The following is a 20,044-nucleotide window of genomic DNA, read 5'->3' as shown; positions in this document are numbered from 1 at the left end:
GACCAGGATCCTCAGTATTGGCTGGTGTATAGGTGTAAGAATAGTTTGTACTTATTCTCAGGACATAGCAAACAGTTCATTGGTTCTACTATGTCTTGGAGGGATGTGCCCAGCAGACGCTCTCTATAACTTTTCGCACCTCTCAGAGTTGAAGCCTGGTTTTGGGGTTTATTGAAAATTTTATCCCTATTCATAATTCATTGATGATCAGCATGTTCTAAACAAAGAATCCTATCTCTTTAAGCATTTGATGTTTCGGGGCTATTATTTTTGTCTTTAAATTATTTATTTATTCATGGGAGACACAGAGGCAGAGACATAGGCAGAAGGAGAAGCAGAAGCAGAATCCCTGCGAGGAGCCCGATAAGAGACTCAATCCCAGGATGCCAGGATCACAACCTGAGCCGAAGGCAGATGCTCATCCACTGAGCCACCCAGGCATCTCTGGTTGGCTAATTTTTAACAGCTTTTAGTGGAGGCCATGTACCATACTTCTTTTGCATTAAGATATACATCTGTACATAAAATAGAAGTGTGTGTGCTCACAACTAACACTGGCACCGCACAGCGCTGTCCATGGTGTGGCTTTTATCCTGGGGGCAGACCGCCGCCATGCAGCGCTACCATGTGGGACTCTTAACACCTGCTGGATGCTGCTCCTCCTGTCCTTGTAATACTTTCTCCTGCTCCACTCCCTTCAGGGGCCTGACATTTTGTTCAAACCTATTCTGGTAGATGTTGTAGGCCTTGCTTATCAGTGGCTTTCTTCAGATTGTTATCTGTAATTGCTCAGACTAAATAAAAATGATTCATGTGCAGGCGATGGGCATGATCTGATATTCTGAAAGGATTCTCAGGCATCTGTCTCCAAAGAAAAGACAGTGAGTGGTTGGTCCCCAAGACGGTGTTAGAGCCTTTAGAAGCATTCTGTCCTTCCAGAGGGGAAACCTCCTTGTGCTCCTCTCTGTTGTCTTATATCAGAAGGTGGCAAGCCTGAGTTTCAAAGTGAAGTCTGTCTGTGACAGACCCCATGCAGTTTCTAACAGAGCCATTGATAGTCACGTTTAATCTCTAGGCTGTGTCAGCACCAGAAGAGGCTCCTGCAGAATCTGCTCCCGAAAAGCCAAGTGACGGTGGGGAGGAAGGTGCGTGTGAAGATTCATCTGACGCAGGAAGAGGCGGCCCCACAGGGAAGAAGGAGGCGTCATCCAGTAAGACTGTCGCAGATGGGAAGCTGGTCAAAGGTACGCCATTGCCCATCTCATCCTCACAGATGTTATGTCAGGTCATGGAGGAGGGCGCCCCTAACCACAGGAAGTGGAGTTACCACTTCTGTGAGGTTGCTGTGATAAAGCTTCCCTCGTGATACTTTCCTAATTTGGAATTTGGGGCCATTTGGATATGAGCTCGTCGTATACCTTTGTTTCATGGTCTGTTCTACCAAGTTTAATGGAAACGTTCAACGCATTGCACAGGATGTTTCATACCTCCTGGGGTGCCTGAAGCCACAGTCATGTGCAGAGTCACCAGTGAGATAGTTGTCTTTCTGTGTCCTGAGGCCCTTGACCAGGCTGTGCTCTGCTGCCTCCACTTTGTCACCTTTTATGTTCTCTGAAGGGGTTTTTCATCTGTTAGGACAGGTATACACAGAAAGAGCCAATACAGTAAAAAAAAAACGGTGGTGGGGGTAGGGGAGCTGGCATGGGGCACATTAGTGGGGAAGTCAGTTTGGGTCATACATATGAAGCTGCAGCGAGTCCCACATGGTGGGGATGAGAAACTATGGAGAGGAGGGGTGCGCGGTGGTATTGAGAGTGTCCCAGACACCCCAAGACAGGGCTGCGATCCCAGGCAGAGCCCACGAGGCCGGAGCTGCATGCAGGCTCACACAGGAAGTGTGGTCAGAGTAGTAGGGGGGTGGGGGCCTGCAGGGAACACCCTGGAAGGCAGCCAGGACCAGGTCGTGGGGCTCAGGGTCTTTGGTCCTCTTCAGGTGCCAGATCAGAGAAGTGACTGTATCCAGCTGGTGACTTTGTGAGGACACCCCACAGAGGACCACCTAGAGTTGTTGCTGGGACTGATGGGAGCACATAGAGCTGTAGGAGAAGGGAGGCAGAGGCAAACAAGTACGGGATAGGAGGAGGTAGCGACTGCAGAAGTGCCGGTGCTTTCCATCGAGGGGCCTTGCTTTGTAGGGTGGTGATGTGGAGTAACCAGACCAGCCCCATGGATGACTGACTTGGGAAACTCTTCAGATCAGAAGACCACAAAAGAATCTTTGAGCCTCCCATTCCAGGACTTACCTAAGCGAACCTATGAAACTCTCGCCCTTCCTGGACACTTGCAGACTCTCAATGAAATAAAGGAACATCATAAATAGAGAATAAAATCAGTTGCTGCAGATGTAAGGGAGGTACTTACAATCTGTGTTAGAGAAGAACAAGCAGCTCACCTGGAATTTCAGTTGTAGAGAAGAGAAGGACACTTTGGGACTCAGTGGTAGTGACCCCCAAACAGCAACAGAGGGACAGGTGGGAGTCCAGAGCAGCGGGAGCACCCAGAGGGCAGCATGTGGGTTGCTGCCCTTCAGCCAGGGCCGCCACCACACTGCCACAATCATCTGGCAACAACGGCAACTGAGACAACACAGCCACCTTCCCTCCTGCTCCGCTCAGAGCCTGAGATTTGGCAGCAGCATGCCATCTCGCCTGATCCGGCCCGTGGTTCTGGACAATTGCCACACCTGGGACAGTCCGGAGTTGAACCTCCAAGCACATGGGTGCCTGGGAAGCAGCGTGACTGAGTGCCAGGACCTGCAGCTGATAGTCTAACATGTACACAGGTTGCCTAGGAACAGTCTCCAGATGGTCAAATACAGCGAAAGCCTGAAAATCACACCAGATGAGGAGACAAGTTGAAGATTGCTCTCAGATTTCCAGGGGAGGAGATAGAGGTGACGGGGAAGCATCCAGGGAGAAAAATGGGCAGGTTGTCCCCCAGCTGGAGAAAAGGCAGATTGGCAAATCAGACCCACATTTGTAGCATAAAGTAGCTATCTATAGTAATAGATAATTAAGGTGTTTCTGAAATTCTGAATGAAAAGTACTCTGGATGCTCTGGGCACAGACATTTACGATGCATCAACATTCCAAAATAATTAGAAAAAGTGAGATTAATGAGTATTTCTCCTCCTCCTCTATTTTATTTTTAAGTAAGCTGTACATGCAACATGAGGTTCGAACTCAACCCTGAGGTCAAGAGTCACACACTTACCTGATTGGGCTGGCCTGACACTCCTAGTGAGAATATTTCACGTAAAAATTATCAAATGCAGTGAAAACAAACAAAAACTTACCTAGCCTTGTATGTTTATGTGTAAAATGAGTCTGAGGAACACAGGAGAGGGTGAACAGCGCATGTCAAAGCAGGAACCAGCAGGGATGTAGGAAGAGGCCTATGGCACATTCTGTTGTGCAGCCTGGATCCAGAAAGAAGCACAGGGAAATATATAGCATACAATGGGTGAGGAAAATCAGATTTTCCAAGTCCACGAGAACAATACACATAACCCTAAATTTGTATGAATTTGAAAATAACTGAAAAAATTGGGAAAGTATAAATTGATAAAACTATGTCAGGAAGAGGTAGCATGACAGATGTTAGGTCTGGAAGAACTTAGCATGCACTGCTCAGCGACATCCTGGGACACAGGCGGCAGGCAGGACTGTGTCGGGTCGAGGTTGTTCCTGAGAGAAAGAGGAGCCCGTGCCACCAAAGCCCCTTGGGAACACAAGGCAGCCTGGAGCCCCAGGCTTAGCAGCAGTCTTTGGGCACCACCCCTGGCAGGAGCAGACAAACCACCCGTCTCTCTAGCAGCGGACATCCAGCAGGCGCCAGTGTGTCCACAGCGTGAGTGGTGAAGCTTCTCCAGGGCAACAGTAACTGGCCCTCCCTTATGGAGGACAAATAAATTCGACTTCTACCTCACACCCGACAACAATAGTTCCAGACAGGTTATGTATTTAAATGTAAAAAGAAACATGAAGGGTCGCCTGGTCTCAGTCAGTTCAACATCCAGCTCGATTTCAGCTCGGGTTGTGATCTCAGGGTCCTGGGATTGAGCCCCACATGGGGCTCTGTGCTGAGTGCGTGGTCTGCTTGTCCTCCCCTCTGCTCCTCCCACTGCTCACGATCACTGGTGCGCGCTCAATCTCTCTCTCTCTCTCTCAGATAAATAAAATCTTTTTTTAAAAGCCCACAAAGTGGGGATCCCTGGGTGGCTCAACGATTTAGCGCCTGCCTTTGGCCCAGGGCGTGATCCTGGAGTCCCGGGATTGAGTCCTATGTCGGGCTCCCTGCATGGAGCCTGCTTCTCCCTCTCTCTGTCTCTCATGAATAAAATAAAATCTTTAAAAATAAAATAAAATAAAAAGACCACAAAGATAGAAGAAAATAAAGGTAATTTTTTTTGTAAGAATTGAAGCCATAAATCCTAAGGAAAGAGTAGGAGGTCTGACGGGGGCAGAATCTGAATGAAATTAAATGACGAATGTCAAAATGTTGGTGATTGCTCACATGCAGGAGGAGGGGGAGTGTCCACACTGTAGGAAGAGCTCACTGGCTGATGAAAAAAGACAGTGCAGCAGAAAATTAGTAGACCCAGGACACAGGAAGATCCCTAACAAAGGAAGAAAGTAAATACAGTTTTAAAATCTCTTCATTAACAAAATGCTGGGTTTTTGCCTCTCAACTTGGTGAAGTTCAACATAATGCTCAGTGAGGTAGAAGCTCAGGGCAGCAAGGACTCTCACTGTCTTTACAAGCATAGGACGCGGTCCCTAGAAGCCTGGCCACTACACGTGGATGCCCTCGCTCCCGGACCCATGTGGCCCAGCCCAGCGTCCAGTCCAGTACTCACCACAGGGCTCAAGGACTCCTAGAAATAAACCTTCAGCAATAGTCGTGGAAAACAAATAAATTGGAAGTTACTTGGCCTTGTAGCCTTGGTTCCCAGTCTGCAAGCAGGGAGCCTGACAGCATCCCTGGTGAGGCTGCAGGTTGGGTGAGGTGAGGCCCATGGGTTATCCTGTTAGTCCGTTCCATTACCAAATTGCTTTAGAGTCTGCATCATGTAACTGTTCTTTGGCTTTGTGTTTTGCATAATGCCAAATGTCCATATGGGTGTTGTGTTAGCACAGAACATGTTCAGAAGCTTTTGTTTTAAATGATGCATTTATTGATGGCTGATTTTTCCAATTTGGAGGAAGAGATGCTTTGAGAATGATTCAAGTTGTGTTGAGCTATAATACTGTAGCCCCAAACCCATGAGCTATTTTAATGAACATTTAAGTGAATTTTTTCACCTTTAAGTTCAGTTGATCCTGTGTTCATTAAAGAGTTCATATTACTATGAGCAATAAAGGGTTAATATTATTAATTCTTTTTCCTCATAGAAAATTTGAAAATGTGCAAAAGCAGTGTGCTGTCATGAGCACACTACCCCACTCCACCAGCCAGCCCCAGGACTGAGCTTGAGTCCACCCCCAGAGTCCCCAACCTTGTAGCATTTCATCCGTAGATGTTTTAGTGTATCTGCAGAAGATAGGACTGCTTTTAACATAAGCGCAGTACAGTGATTAATGTGGACTCTCCTGACTGTGTTGTGACCCTTGTGTGGTCTCTGAGCAGAGCTTGTTGTGCAGCAGCGCACAACACTGTGCAGGCAATACAGAGCTGATCTTCCATTTGACTTTCCAGCTCTGCCCTTCCCAGCATTTAGCATCTGGGTGTCCCAAGTTTGACCTGATTGTGGACAGACGTCATTGTATGTCAGAGGTCTGGAGTGGGGACCTACCACAAGGCTTGCATGGCTGTGGTGCCATACAGTGCTGATAGTAGGACCCTCGGGGGCCAGCTGGGCCATACCCCTCCCCACGTGTGGTCACCCACAGAGCTGCCATTCTTAGGGACAGTTTCAAGCATGTACAAAAACTGCGTCGTGTGATGAGCACACCTACCCAGAACCTACTTCCTACATTCTCAGAGTTAGCTGATTTGCGCCGCACTTTAAAATTTCTCTTCGCTATATTTTACTTGAATATCCTTCGTAAACAATAATTCATGGTTTTTAAAAGTAAAATATTGTAATATGATCAAATAGGTATCATTACCAACTACCTTTACCATAGTGTCTATAGGAGTGAGTGACTCAGGAGTGAGTGTTGAGCGGATGAAGGGTTGGGGAAGAAGATTGTTTCCCTTTGGGCCTTTGTATTTCTCTTAAAATTTCCAAGCATTCTTGAGAACATGGAACCACCTAAAAGTTTGTGACAGCCATAAAGTAGTCTGACACGATGCCCCACAGAAGTGGATGCCCCTTAAAATGTTTGCTGAATGAAGGAGTGGATCCTGTAACTTCTCCTTTGTTTGAAAAGAGTATTTACAGAGTTGGGATTTTTTAGAAATACCTTTTCATTAGTGGAGTTGCGTCATATGCCTGTTTGACCTATGCAAATTCAGCCATATGCTAAGCCCAGAAAAAGAAGGAAAACCCCAGTGAAAATTGACCCTTTACAAATGTAGCAACCCTGACTTGCACTCAGCACCTGCGTCCCTGGCAAGGCTTGCATGGGGTCCCTCAGTGAGCCAGCCCAGCCTCCCTGCATGCAGCGTGCATTTAAAACAGCCCACTTCGACAACACAGGTGTTGCTCACTTTCTCTAGAACCTCCTTTGCGTGACATGTGGCTCGTCTCAGGACATTACCTCGCCAACTGATGATCCTGTGTGTGGTGGGGCCTATGAGGGTTTCTGCTTTGTGCTTCCACATATTTAAAACTGTATCACCATTTTCACTCTTTTCAGCTTCATTTGCTCCAATAAGCTTTGCAATCAAGGCCAAAGAAAATGATCTGCTTCCCCTGGAAAAAAATCGTGTTAAGCTAGATGATGACAGTGATGATGATGAAGAAGGCAAAGAAGGCCAAGAAAGTTGTAGTAGTACTACAAACACTAACCTGGCAGTCGCCCCACCCTGTGTGGTAATTGAGGAGAAGCGGCCTCAACTTACCCAGGAGGAGCTGGAAGCAAAACAAGGTTTGTCAATACATTTTCACCTTCTTGAAAGAACAACAGAGCGTAAACACGAGATTAACACATTAAGCCAGCAGCACAGGGACTGAACTGGCCCCAGCCTTTGGACATCAGGACCATGGGGGTTCAGGCAAAGTTCTCTATTAGAGCAGCGAGCATTGCTCTTCCTTAAGCATCAGATGCAGTGACACTGGCACGTGGTTTCTACAGAAATGAGTCTGCCGAGAGTGCCTTTATCGAGGGTGGGGGGCCTTTGTACTCTGACAGCAGCCTTGGGGGGAGTGCTCAGCGTGTGTTCCTGGCTCAGATCCTGTACCAGACAAGGACATGCCCTTTTGTGAGCCATCAGACCCTGCAACGTAACACGGGCAGGAGCTGGTTTCCAGGCTGGGGCTCTCCTCATGGGTCCTGGCCAGCCCACCATTTGCCCCCAGCACCACCAGCGGTATGTGCACAGGCGCCCCATAGGCTCCCACCCCTCCCCCAGAACATATTCTGTTCTGCACTAAAATAGTTCATTAACTCCAGCCTCAGCCGCTCACATCTGTTCTTCCTGGGTCTGTATGCTCTTTCTGTATGTGCATGCATGAATGAAGCAGCATTTATAGACGGATGCCTTACTCAGGCCTGGCATTGTGCAGAGTTGCCCTCTCAGCAGGCTCAGCTCTGTGCATGAGTCTAAACTGAGCAATGTGTCGAATGATCTGGAGTTGACACTTGTAGCACAGCATTCCTTGTCAGAGAGGAGTACTTATGCTGCATGTTGATGAGCGCCACCCTGAGGTTTCCATGATTCCAGCTCTTCCTGGTATGGAATCCCATCAACCTTCTGACTGATTTTGAAGGTGAAATATTAAAAATACTAATAATATACATTTTGAACTAATTCTCTCAAATTTCACTTTGATTATCCTGAAATTTTAGAACAACTGCATCATATTTCATGACCCTTTTATGCCTGTGAAAATTAAGACAGCAAGGTGTTTATAAAATACCACGTGTTCTAAACCTCACTTTCTTCTGTGTTTATTCCTGAAGCAAAGCAAAAGCTGGAGGACCGACTCGCGGCTGCTGCCAGAGAGAAGCTAGCTCAGGCATCTAAGGAATCCAAGGAGAAACAGCTTCAGGCTGAACGTAAAAGGAAAGCAGCTTTATTTTTACAAACCTTAAAAAATCCTCTGCCAGAAGCAGAAATCGGAAAAGTTGAGGAAAATCCTTTCAATGTAGAGGTGAGTTGAAAATCCACATCAGCATTCCAGGTAAAAGCGAGTGAGGGTGGGTGCCTCTGGCCCAGGTGCAGGATGTTAGCAGGCCCTGCTCTTCCCCCATGGGGCTGGCACGCTTCTCCTGCCCCACGGCAGCCTCTGAGGGCTTCCCTGGAAGGAACGTGCATCCGCCTGGGGACATGCTCTGCCAGAGCACTGATATCTTGGGTCCGTATGAACATCAGTAATTAACTTAAAAAGCAAAGTAAGATGTGTTCACAGGGAAAAAAATTTTATAAAAAATGTGTTCACAGGCCACGTTCTCTGACAAGGAACCAGCCTTCCCAGCTCCTTACTGAGCAAGGGAGTCCACTTAGCCCCATACACGTTTCCTCCCGTACCCCTGGGCTCAGGACAAGGCCTCTCCACGGTCCCCAGCTTGCCCTGCAGTGGTCTTGCCCTGTAACATAGAAGGGGCTATGCTCTTTCACTTTGATCACAGTGATGATTCTGAGAGTCTGGGACCATCACTCATTGCGGATTCGGGCTGTAGGTGGCCACTAGGTCTGTTTATTAGGTAGGAACCAGCACCCTGCATGCCGGGCTCCTGCCTCCTGCTGCAGGCCAAGCTTGCTGTCTCCCATCTCAGGTTGGTCTGGAGCTCCATCAGGAACAGGCAGAGTCAGACACACCTCCAAGGGAATGCTCATGGCTCCTGGGGGCAGGGGGGCTCTGAGTGGGTGTTGTGTGTCCCTGCACTATTCTGATGCCGTCTGTGCGCTGAGAGGTGTAGGTAGTGGACATCTGCATATGGACGTATGTAACCATTATATTATGTGGTCACATCTGTATTTCCTAACAGTGTTGTGTTTTGTTTTTTTAAAGATTTTTTTTATTTATTCATGATAGACACAGAGAAGGAAAGAGAGGCAGAGACACAGGCAGAGGGAGAAGCAGGCGCCATGCCAGGAGCCCGATGCGGGACTCGATCCCGGGACTCCAGGATCGCGCCCTGGGCCAAAGGCAGGCGCTAAACTGCTGAGCCACCCAAGGATCTCCAACAGTGTTGTGTTTGAATGAAAACTCGATCACAACCAGAATTGTTCATCGTTAATACGCAGTTTTCCCCAGTCTACTGTGTTACCCCTCACAGCTACCAGAATTATTTCCCTAAACATCAGATAGGCTGCAACTTCACTTTTTCCCTGTTGATACATAGATGGCACCTCCCGTCCTTGTTGGTTTTTTTTTTTTTTTTTTAAGATTTTATTTATTTATGAGAGACACAGAGAGAGAGAGGCAGAGACATAGGCAGAGGGAGAAGCAGGCTCCATGTAGGGAGCCTGATGTGGGACTCAATCCTGAGACTCTGGGATCACGACCTGAGCCAAAGGCAAACGCTTAACCGCTGAACTACCCAGGCATCCCACTGTCTTTGTTTTCAGGCATGTGTTCTGAATCTGTAATATGTAGAAATGAGTGTGTATGCTTCTTGTTGAAGTCACTGGATCAGTCTTCTTGCATATCTAGTGGGAAAGATTGTAGCCCCTAAACTATTTCAACAAAAACACAATAGTAGTTAACAGATGGTAATAAATGTCTTTAATTGCTTTGAAACAAAAATACTTTTAATTACATTGGCAATTGTCATAAATGGGATTCAGCCTCCGAGTATTTTAGCCTAAAGCAGCTTCTGGAGACAGGTTACCCTGCCTTCGTGGAATGTTTTGTGCGCACTTCACTTGCGGGTGTTGAATTCTGGCATGCATGGGGCTGTGAGAGCTTTTGGGGCTTGGCCTCCACGTGCCCAGCATGAGGAAAAGGGGGTCAGTCAGCAAAAGTGGATGACACCCCAGGTCTGTGTGAGCAGCTGTATGTATGGAGGGCAGCGTGGGGACACACCTCAAAAGGCCTGGCCCAAATCCTGGCAGGACTTGCTGCAGTTCATCTGCCCCAGGGTGCAGCAGTATCTGCTTTCACTTCTGTTAATGCAGTGCATGCACATGATATAAAACGTTCACATGCGAGGGAGAGGCAGTTTTCCCTGCTTGTATGTTCTTGTTTTACAATTCCTATGGAAATACCGATATCTTACTTATTTTAGGGCTTTTTGTGTAAAATAAACATACGTACGCTTTATCACTTTAAGCCTTTTTAAGCACATAGTTCAGTGACACTGAATACACTCCCATCATGTGCAGCCACCACCATCCACCTCCAGGACATCTTCATCCTCCCAATGAGGTGCTGCCCCCTGAATTGCTGATGACCCAGCGCCTGGCGCCCACACCCATGCTATCCATCCGATCAGCCTGGCTGCTCTCAGGGCCCCGTGGATGAGGAGCCTGACCGTATTGGTTCCTCTGGGACCAGCTTACATCACTTCTCACTACATCCTTTAAGCTGAAGAATGCTCCATTGTATGTGAATGCTGCCTTTTATTTCTTGGGTATTCTCAAGGGAAAACCATCAGTTTCTATGGGTAGACTAAAATATCACAATAATAGGATCACATCCTGTGCGTTATTCTGGCATACGGGTCTTCTCACCTCTTACAGAGCCCATTCCTATCCATGGTGGGGTTGCGCTTGAGTGTTTATTGAGTAAGTAGCTGTCAGCCCTGTGCCAGCCAGTCTGTGGTAGGCATGCAAGCTGTTCATGGGTCTTACCACTAGAACCATGCTGCTTTAGTCTGTTCCTGTGTCCTGTGCACTCACTTCAGTGTGTGTGTCCATGTGGTAAATCCCTGACCATGGAAATGCTTTTAAAATTTCATGCGCTGCTAAATTAGCCCCTAAAATGATTATAGAAGTTTTTGTCTGTCTCCGGGGGGCCATGAAACCCCTACCAGCCCCATTTGTCAGTAGCCTTTGATTCTTGTCGGTCTGACAGGTTGGGAAGTTTGGTGTTGCCTCTGTTTGTAGCTGTTGGTGACACTGACTGACTTCATGGGCTGCATGGCATTCTGGCCCCTGCCCCCCGAGGGCTACTCTCGTAGCCACCCTCATTTCCCCTGGCTGTCTACCTGACTCTCCTGTGACCAGTATCATAGAAGCTTTTCCTCTTTGTCTGTTGTGGCTTATCCCACTTGCAGCTAGTTCAGCTTGAGGAGCATGTACCAAACCACCTGATCCCTCACCTTTACCCTTGTATCAAAGGCTACCTGGCGAATACACCAGCCTCCACCTGCACCTTGACCCTTTCTGTCCCCTCTGCCCACTGTATGTGAGGAGAGGGCATCTTATAATCAGGCACAAGCTTATGTGACGCTTTAAAGCGTGTTCATCAACATGGACAGGTACTGACCATACGTTGTTAAGCAGTGTGTGAGATACAGAGAAGCATGTATGTGAGTACTACTTAGAAATCCGTGTACACATTGTGGTTTTGGTGTGTGTTCTTGATCCAAAATGAAGAGAAACCAGAGGTCTTAAATTTGAGCCCCTTTGAGTTACCATGTGGTCATTTGTACAGGAACAGCTCATTTAAAAAAAATAATAAAAATAAAATAAATAATAAAAAGGAACAGCTAGCTCATTTCAGGACACCCTTTAAACACCAGCAGTTTGTTGAGGTTAACAATCCATAATGATGCCAAGTTTATAGGCCCAGCAAGAGTTCTCAAGGAAATGAGAACAAAGATCAATCTGGCTTCTATTGTACTTGAGGTGCCAGGACCCTTTGGAAGACAAATTAGAAGCCTGTTTCTTATCCAGTGACTACATGATCACATGTGTCCACCAGCATGGTCTTGCAGCACACACAGCAGCTGTGACTAGATGGGAGTGTGGGTGATGCCCTGGGGCCTTGGGAGGTGGAGAGGGGATCTGGGCGGGGCTTTGAGGAACCTTGATAATGCTGAGAGGTGACAAAGTAGAGGGGGCCCTCCAGGGCCAAGGACCTCTGATTGGTGGAGGTGGGCACAGCCCTGTACCCAGGTGTCTGGAGGAGAAGGCACAGTTGGCATGGTGATGCAGCAGCTGTCTGGTGGAACCAGAGTGGGACACAAATGAGGAAGAGCATTTCCATAGGAAGACTGCATTCTGTGTGGACATAGATGACTGGGTAAGACCAAGGTGCCCACCCACAGAACATGCAGCGTCGTCTTAGGAAAAGCATGGGCACTCTGCTCCTGGCTGTGGGCTCGTTTCAGAAGAGGAGCTGCCATGCAGGCAGGACACATTGCTTGACGGGCAGTATTAGAGGATGCGCTTCAAAGTCTGAAATCTCAGACTTACAGTAAAATCTGGAGACCTATGCAGAACTGCCTCATTTTTGTAGTTAGTGTAGTGTCATTTCACAAATGAGATTGTGTTTTAAAGTACATGTTCATCTGCTTTGAGCAATTCATTTTCCCCCAGCAGGCCATAATAGTTGTCAGTTTTGTGCTAATTTGTTGGCAAATACTTCATTGTGATCAAAGGACTGACTAGTGTCATTTCCCAATATCCGTAAGTTAGGCAGAGTAAGTTTTTAAATACTCTCATAATTTTCCAAAATTTCACCTTTGATTTCTCCCAAACGCCACTCAGATCAAGTCTGTGTCCTCCCCTCTCCCGTGGTGGTTTGTACTTTGATCATTTTTGCTGGGATATTAATATCCCATCCCAGAAAGGCAGCTCTGCTCGTTTGGTGCTGGTCAGCATGCACGCCAGTGGCTATGCCTCCTGGAGGCATTTCCTTTATTTTGTTTTATTTTTATTTTATTTCATTTCATTTCATTTCATTTCATTTCATTTCATTTATAAGAGACGCAGAGAGAGAGACAGAGGGGCAGAGACACACGCAGAGGGAGAAGCAGGCTCCATGCTGGGAGCCTGATGTGGGACTCAGTCCCGGGACTCCAGGATCATGCCCTGGGCCAGAGGCCGGCACTAAACCACTGATCCCCCCAAAGACATTTCCATCAGCCTCTCATTGATGACATGTACAGAGGGTTCGGCCAGGTATCCTTCAGACACCAGAGCAAGAGGTGTGGAGCCGCAGGCAAACTCTGTCTTCCAGGGTGCTTGTGTGTGCCATTCATGTTAGCAAGGCAATAGGGACTCTGGTGAAGCCAGAAATAGCATTTATGCGGAGTTGTTTTCAAGGTGCACTGTCCATTATGGTAGCCTCCAGCTACCCATGGTTAATTTAAATGTAACTTAATAAAGATTAAATAGGGGCGCCCGGGTGGCTCATTTGGTTAAATGCCTGCCTTCGGCTCAGGTCATGATATCGGGGTCCTAGGTTCAGCCCTGCATTGGATTGGGCTCCCTGCCCAGCGGGGAGTCTGCTTCTCCCTCTGCCTCTCCCACTCCAGCTTGTGCATGTGCATGCACACTCTTTCTCTCTCTCTAAAATAAATAGGTAAAATCTTTTTTCATTACATAAAATTCAAAATTCAGGTCCTTAGTCATACTAGCCACATTTCGGGTGCCCCAGGAGCCACTTGTGCCCAGTAGCTAACTACAGTGGACGGACAGCACAGGCACAGAATGCTTCCATTGTTGCCACAAAGTACAGAGTAAATAGTGAATTGGGTATTAATTTTATTTTCTAGTGCTTTGAAAGTCTGGATTGCTGTACTGGTCAGGCTTTAATTTCACAAGTCAGTTTCTGCCCCCACATGGCTTAAGGAAAACCAGTAGAGAGAGGGGCTTACATTCTGAGTTCTGAGGGTGGTATAGCTCACTCGGGGCTCAAAAGGTGTCTCAAGGATTCATCTCCAGGTACAGCTTCCCCTGGCCAGCTGTGTCCTCCCACTGTGCTGCCTGCAGCCCCTGACTCCCCTCATCACCCACTAAGAAGGAAGTCCTGAACAGCTTGCTTCTTCCTGAATGTGGCATGATGACCAGGGAGGTGACACACCCTGGTCTGTCTCCTGCTCAGATAGAGAGCACTTCCTCTGGAATTCATGGATTAAGGGGGCAGACAGGGCCATTGCCCCCACAGATAGTATTTACACAAGTAGGGAAGCAGGTTTCCAATGCACTTGTCCAAACATCTTATTTCCGTTAATAGTTTGGCAGCCCAGTTGTTATCATGGGTCCACAAGACATACTTCTCTCTATAGTCCTTGAATCCTGTCTTGCCGTGTAGCAGGAATCCCTCCAGGGTAGTTGGAGAGGCTGGTGATGCACTCTTGTCCCTTAGCAAGTGATAGGAGTACCTGCCCTTCTGTTCGCATGACTAGAGCCTCAGGCCTCTGCCTAGACCTTCCGAACCACCCCTTCATCACCATCATCCTGTTCATGCAGAACAGCCATGGCCCATAAATCTCTCGAGATGGTACATCTTTGAGCTTGGTACTAGCACTTGCTTGCAGGGGGAGGCATAACTATGGCTTAATTCAGCTCCTTCCCAGGCTGCTGGTGACCTGCATGAGGGTCATGACCAAGCCTACTCCTTCCCTGCAGAACACAGCTCATCACATGGTGATGGGGTTGTGGGAAGGTCAGGGCCTCTTTACCTTCCCAAGTACGTGGCAGCCACTCAGCTTCAAAAGTGGCAGAGGTGTGGAGGGAGGTCACCAGGTACTTGTGCCCTGGGACTAGCTGCTGGATGGCAGTAACTGGGCAGGTGGTATTTGTTACCTTTTGTTTTGTTTGTTAAGTCTAATTGCTGAATTTCTAAGTATTCTCTTGGTACTTTAAGCTGGGGTCATCACAACCCTTAGTTCATTTGGGGAAAGCCCTCCCCCCATTGTTGCTGATTTTCTCTTTAATGGTGAACAATAATCATCAGAATAAATAGATCCCATGACTCGATTACAATTTCTGTTTTGAAAATGTTGCTTTAGGGACACCTGGGTGGCTCAGTGGTTGAGCATTTGCCTTCAGCTCAGGTCATGAGTCCCGGAATTCCGGGATTGAGTCCCACATTGGGCTTCCTGCATGGAGCCTGCTTCTCCCTCTTCCTAAGTCTCTGCCTCTCTCTGCATGTCTCTCATGAATAAATAAATAAAATCTTAAAAAAAAAAAAAAGTTGGTTTAATTACCCGTTGCCTCAAATGGAGTACTAAACTTCACCCACTGTGAAGCATCGCTAATGACAGGCAGTATGTTGAGATGAAGACAGAGAAGCAGTACTAAGTTCAGAGATGGGAGCTGCCAGGTTGGCAGTAAAAATGTAAATAGAAATTCAGCCCATGGGGCGCCTGGGTAGCTTCGTCGGTGAAGCCTCTGCCTTCAGCTCAGGTCATGATCCTGGGATCGAGTCCTGCATTTGGCTCCCTGCTCCCCTTCTCCCTCTGCCCCTCCCCCGCTTGTGCTTGCATGCACACACGCTCTGCCTCTCAAATAAGCGAATAAAATCTTGTTTAAAAAAAAGGAAAGAAACAAACTCATCTTGAGAGCCACGGCACACACTTTGTGCTTCAGGCTGCACTGCAGCCCTTTCCCTCATTCCAGTGGCCAATGGCCATGTCCCTAGTGAGTGCCATGGTTCTGTCCCGTAGAAGTACAGAGGGAGAGTCCTGAGAGAGATGCAGCCCTGGGTTTCCCTGGGAGTCCCAGGGCCTCCTTTGCTGGTCTCAGGAAGGACCAGAGGTGGCTCCACTGCACTCCTTCCTCTGCTTGTGGCGTCAACACTCATTTGGCTTTCACAGGGGGCTTGCATGCCATCTCTGGGTGCTGGGTTTGTCCCCAGCTTCAGTCTTGCCTTTCTTGCAACGTGAGTCCCTAATTCATTGGGAGTTTTTAAAACTACCCCAAGCTGATTTTCCTGCTGCGCAGCAGCTGAGTTCTCCCTCACTCTGCATACCTGTACCATGCCCACAGCACCAGGCGGGGGCTGGGTGGCCTCCCTTTCCTCAGCCTCTATAAAGCTGCAGAGCTTCCTGCACTGGGTTGGGGTGTCGTGTAATCTGTCACGGACAAGTCTTGACCAGTGCCTGAGCCCAACTGAGTGTTCTCAGACATGGAGGTCAATTTCCTGTCTAGGGTTGAGATGGGCACCCTGAGCCAGTTTAGGCCAAGCTTTAGAGACAAGCCCACAGTGCTGCTGCCATGGAAGGTGGGGAGTGAGGACCAGAACAGGTGCCATGCAAGGTCTTTGCCCTCTTCCTGCTGGCTTCCGTTACTGTGTTACCATGGGTGGAAGAAACTGCTTGGGACAGGGCACTTTGTGAACAGGACATGTTCTCGAGCATCTCAGTCTTGCTGGCTTGTACATATGCCCCCTTTGGGCCTCTGCTCACAGAAGGGCAGGTGGGAGAGAGTGACATGAACATCAGCAGGAAGTGGGGACATGGCCAAGGGGTGAGCACATCTCCATTTGATGAGCACCTTGCTTTTTTTTCTCAAAGCCAAAAAAAGTGTAGCTTTAGCAGGAAGCACTGTCCCCTCATCCAGCAGGCCTTGTCCACATGGACCACAGGAACCCAGGGAAAGGAAGGGAGCAGTTGCACAATCCCACAGACCCTGTCCCACAGGCACACCCCTCCCTCTAGTTCAGCACCAGCCTTGAGCTATTCCAAATGCAGAGTCTCAGTATGTCTTGCAGTGTGTAGTGTTTAATGGCTGCTGGTAAAGCTCACTTAAAGTGAATTGAGGAGTGACCTTCTCAGGGACAACAGGCAAACAGCATGTGGGATGGTGTTGGGGGTTCGGGTTTTGGTGGGGTTTGAGGTTTTTTGTTTTTTTGTAAACTCATTATTTTATAATGTGATGTGGGCAAATGTTAATGTCAGTGGAGGTCGGATTACCACCTCATTTTTAAAGGTTGAGCACTCTTTCACTGTCCAGATGCACCCTGTGAAACCGCCTTTGACGGTCATTTGGGTGGTTTGAAGGTCTTGGTCATTACAGAGTAGTGTAGCACAAGACCTCGGGCATGCATCCTGCACACTTTGGATGAGTGCTCTTTAGAAGAAATTCCTGAAACTGGCATTGCCCTGGATAATGCTCACAGCTGATCAGCTACCCACCTCTGAGTCTGTGTGCTGGAGTTCCCACTGTGGGGATTCAGGGTGAGCGGCCCCTCTGTGTGTTTCCTGTGGATGAAGGGGTTTATGGTGAACGATCATTGAGTGCAGAAGTGTGCAGTGTGCTAAATCAGCATGTGCAGACTGGGTCGTGGCCATGGACTCACCTAGTTAAGGACTGCCACGTGTGCATTGTTTTCCCTGACGTTACTGAGCAGTGACTGGCGCGCAGCACCATGTGCATGAGATCCACGACATGATTACTTCACTTAGGTGTATTGCAAAGAGATGACCACAGGGTTTAGTTAATATCCCTCAACTCACACAGGTACAGGAAGGAAAGAAGGAAGGTTTTTCCTTTTGACAAAGTTTTAAAAATCAAACAGGAGGGATCCCTGGGTGGCGCAGCGGTTTAGCGCCTGCCTTTGGCCCAGGACACGATCCTGGAGACCCAGGATCGAATCCCACGTCGGGCTCCCGGTGCATGGAGCCTGCTTCTCCCTCTGCCTGTGTCTCTGCCTCTCTCTCTCTCTCTCTCTCTGTGTGACTATCATAAATAAATAAAAATTAAAAAAAAAAATCAAACAGGAACCTCTTCTGGTTCAAGGCTTTTTTAAAAAATTATTTTCAGATTGATAGATTCATAAAAGCATAATGCTGGAGGTTTGAAAATGTCTCTATCCCTGGAAAGTCACAATTATTTTTGAAGGAACAAGCACGGCTTTTTTCCTGACACCGTGTCCCTGGTACCACATTCGCTTCATCAGGTCGAGCGCTGCCGGCGGGGGAAATCGTCATGTATACTCCTGGTATCTGCAAAGCCACCACTTCTGCAGAGATACGAGGGCAGTATTTTAGAGATGTGGTCCTAAGACACGTTGGTGCATTAAAGTGTGTGAAGGCCCCAAAGTAGAAATTGTATGTATGTGCATTTTAAAATGTCCTATTTTCCCTCTTAACATTCAGATGTTTGCTTCTGTTCCCAGGAAGCCAGTGTTGTGCCCTGTCCTCTACTGGCTGGAGGCAGACCTCAGCCAGCTTCAGATGTTAAAGCCCCAGAAGGACCCTCCAGCAAAAGTAAAGACCCACCAAGAGAAGAGGAGAAAGAGAGAAAGAAAAAGAAGCATAAAAAGCGTTCTCGAACAAGGTCACGCTCCCCCAAGTACCACTCGTCATCCAAGTCCAGGCCCAGGTCCCACTCAAAAGCAAAGCACTGTCTCCCCAGCGCCTATCGGACAGCACGACGCTCCAGGTGGGTGCGCTGGGCGCCCGTGGTACAGGCCTGACGTGGGTGCTGGGCCCTCCTTCCCCGGCGAGGTGGGGGCAAGTGCAGACCTTGGGAATGCTTGCATGCGGATGCAGCTTGCAGACCCAAATGGCGTCTTTTCAGGTTGTTTTTTATTTTCATTTCATTTCCTTTTTTTCTTATTTATTTATTTACTTATTCATTCATTCATTCATTCATTCATTCATGAGAGACAGAGAGGCAGAGACATAGGCAGAGGGAGAAGCAGGCTCCCTGCGGGGAGCTGATGGAGGACTTGATCCCAGGACCCCCGATCACTCCCTGAACCAAAGGCAGATGCTCAACCACTGAGCCTCACAGGTGTCCCTATTTTCATTTCTAAGGCTCATCAACTATGGTCCAATTTTTTAAAAACAGAATATGTTTTAATAGATCTTGGAGGCAAGTCTAGCACATGTGTTCACTATCTGACTCACAAGGGTGGCATGTCCTGTCTTGTTGGAGTGGCCTTTCCCGTGCACATTCCCTTTACACGCATGCACATTGTGACAGAAGAAAGTGTGACCATGTGGGCTGTGCGCAGCTCCTCTGCACAGTGTCCATGGCAGCACCCACCTTTTCCCTCCATCGATTTCCCTATGGCCTCCCGTAGGAGGGCTGTTACTGGCCGCCTGAGAGAGCAGATGAAGACTTGAGGCCACAGATACAAACACATCCCCTAAAGGATCACAGAGTTCACTGCTCAGTGAGGCAATTCCATTTTGTTTCAGGTAACTGGCTTGCAGGAGGTTTGAAAAGTAAACATCTGGTTTTAAAACCTGCATCATGCATTGCGATCTATTACTAAGTATTGAGTGTACTCTGTCGGCTTTCTCTCTGGTGCATCACTTGGACTCCTGGGATCCCGTGTTTCTTCTGTAATTGGTGCTGGTTCCCCTTTCCCTAGGGAAAGTGCAGATACCCTGCACTTTCTGTATTTAAAACGCATTCATCTATGAATATATCCTAAAAACAACAGGCTTTCCCTGTTTTTACCCAGACTGGACCTCAAAGGCTTTACAAGCATTGACACTTACCTATCAATAGTGAAATTGGATTTGCCTCCACGTAAAAACACTTGATCCTTGAGTGTCTGCAATTTTAACACTTTAGAAGTTCCATCATGACAGGCACACACCCCACACAGACACATACATGTGCACATACCGTACATATGCACATGCAGACACACACCCACACACCTTGCTGTTTTGTTTTGTTTTGTTTTTTAAGATTTTATTTATTTATTCATGAGAGACAGAGAGAGAGAGAGGCAGAGACACAGACAGAGGGAGAAGCAGGCTCCATGCAGGGAGCCCAATGTGGGACTCGATCCCAGGTCTCCAGGATCACACCCTGGGCTGAAGGCGTTGCTAAACTGCTGAGCCACCAGGGCTGCCCCACCTTGCTGTTTTTTAATTAAATGAACAACTTTGCTGATACAGTTTCAATTTTGGAAGCTCCCAGGAATTTATATATAAACATCAAAACATTTTAAAGTTTCTTTTTTGATAGTTTCTTACATTATCATGTAATGGACATAAGTAACATAGGCCCA

The 20,044-nt window shown here is 47.7% G+C and overlaps 1 protein-coding gene across 2 annotated transcripts in view; it reads left to right on the top strand.

Annotated features, from left to right (window-relative positions):
* The window catches only part of SFSWAP (splicing factor SWAP), a 69,786-nt gene that overhangs the window by 32,586 nt on the left and 17,156 nt on the right, over nt 1-20,044 (top strand). For both annotated transcript variants that reach the window (XM_038574708.1, XM_038574709.1), the window contains exons 11-14: nt 1,076-1,244; nt 6,864-7,094; nt 8,130-8,320; nt 18,188-18,453. In XM_038574708.1, coding sequence (XP_038430636.1) covers nt 1,076-1,244; nt 6,864-7,094; nt 8,130-8,320; nt 18,188-18,453 — 857 coding nt within the window. The remainder of the gene's footprint in view (nt 1-1,075; nt 1,245-6,863; nt 7,095-8,129; nt 8,321-18,187; nt 18,454-20,044) is intronic.

Source organism: Canis lupus, chromosome 26 (genome assembly GCF_011100685.1).
Source record: "Canis lupus familiaris isolate Mischka breed German Shepherd chromosome 26, alternate assembly UU_Cfam_GSD_1.0, whole genome shotgun sequence".
In the NCBI taxonomy this organism is placed as follows: Eukaryota; Metazoa; Chordata; class Mammalia; order Carnivora; family Canidae; genus Canis; species Canis lupus.
Note: the sequence above shows the minus strand (reverse complement) of the source record. Positions and strands in the feature narration are given on the sequence as shown.